Source organism: Eimeria mitis, genomic scaffold (assembly GCF_000499745.2).
Source record: "Eimeria mitis Houghton genomic scaffold, Emh_scaff4932, whole genome shotgun sequence".
Lineage (NCBI taxonomy): Eukaryota > Apicomplexa > Conoidasida > Eucoccidiorida > Eimeriidae > Eimeria > Eimeria mitis.
This window is the reverse complement of record NW_013573234.1, coordinates 1,772-2,454: the sequence shown is the minus strand read 5'-3', so window position 1 is coordinate 2,454 and position 683 is coordinate 1,772. Positions and strand designations below refer to the sequence as shown.

Below are 683 nucleotides of genomic sequence, written 5' to 3'. Positions count from 1 at the left end.
TGCAAACGAAGGCCCCCCCCAGTGCCTGCAGTGTACGTACACCCCATCGCAACCCCATATGTCTCGTGCAGCACCAACAGCATGACAACAGCGCAAATGAAATTCCAGAAAAACACACAAGGGCCAATACACCCAGCACATCCTCAAACACAACAGCCAACAGAAACAGCAGCAGCAGCAGCAGCAGCAGCGACAGCAGCAATGACAACAACAGCAGCAGCAGCAGCAATAGCAGCAACAGCAGCAGCAACAGCAGCAGCAACAGCAGCAGAACGGACCCTTGGTTTTTATTTACGACGATCTGGAGGACTTTTCCATACTGTCCAAAAAACTCATGACGGCGCAAAATCTGCAGAAAGAGGTCCGCATACACCCGAGAATATCCTTAGAGGGAAAATAAAATAAAGCTGCATGCAGACTGCATGCAACGTAGATGCTGCATGCAGCAGCAGTCGGCTTCTGCTCCAAAGCCCCGTACATACACCGCAGAGAAAAGCATCAACTGAACGGCAATTCGCTGGACGCCACGCAGCCAGATGCCTCACAAAAGAGAAGCCACGAGGTGTATGTACAGCACGCAACACACAACAACTGCAGCGGGGGAGCGAAAGCAGCAAGCTGAAGGACGCGGGGAGACGACGGCGGGATCGGATCCCAGCCCTGGTCCCTGTCCCCTAGACCCG

General features: G+C 53.7%; 1 protein-coding gene across 1 annotated transcript in view; it reads right to left on the bottom strand.

Moving 5' to 3' along the window:
• Positions 1–683, bottom strand: part of EMH_0078620 (RRM domain-containing protein, putative) — a gene marked incomplete at both ends in the record, with an annotated part of 3,356 nt that overhangs the window by 1,757 nt on the left and 916 nt on the right. The window contains one exon of the mRNA XM_013500027.1: positions 279–349. Within this exon, the coding sequence (XP_013355481.1) occupies positions 279–349 (71 nt within the window). The remainder of the gene's footprint in view (positions 1–278; positions 350–683) is intronic.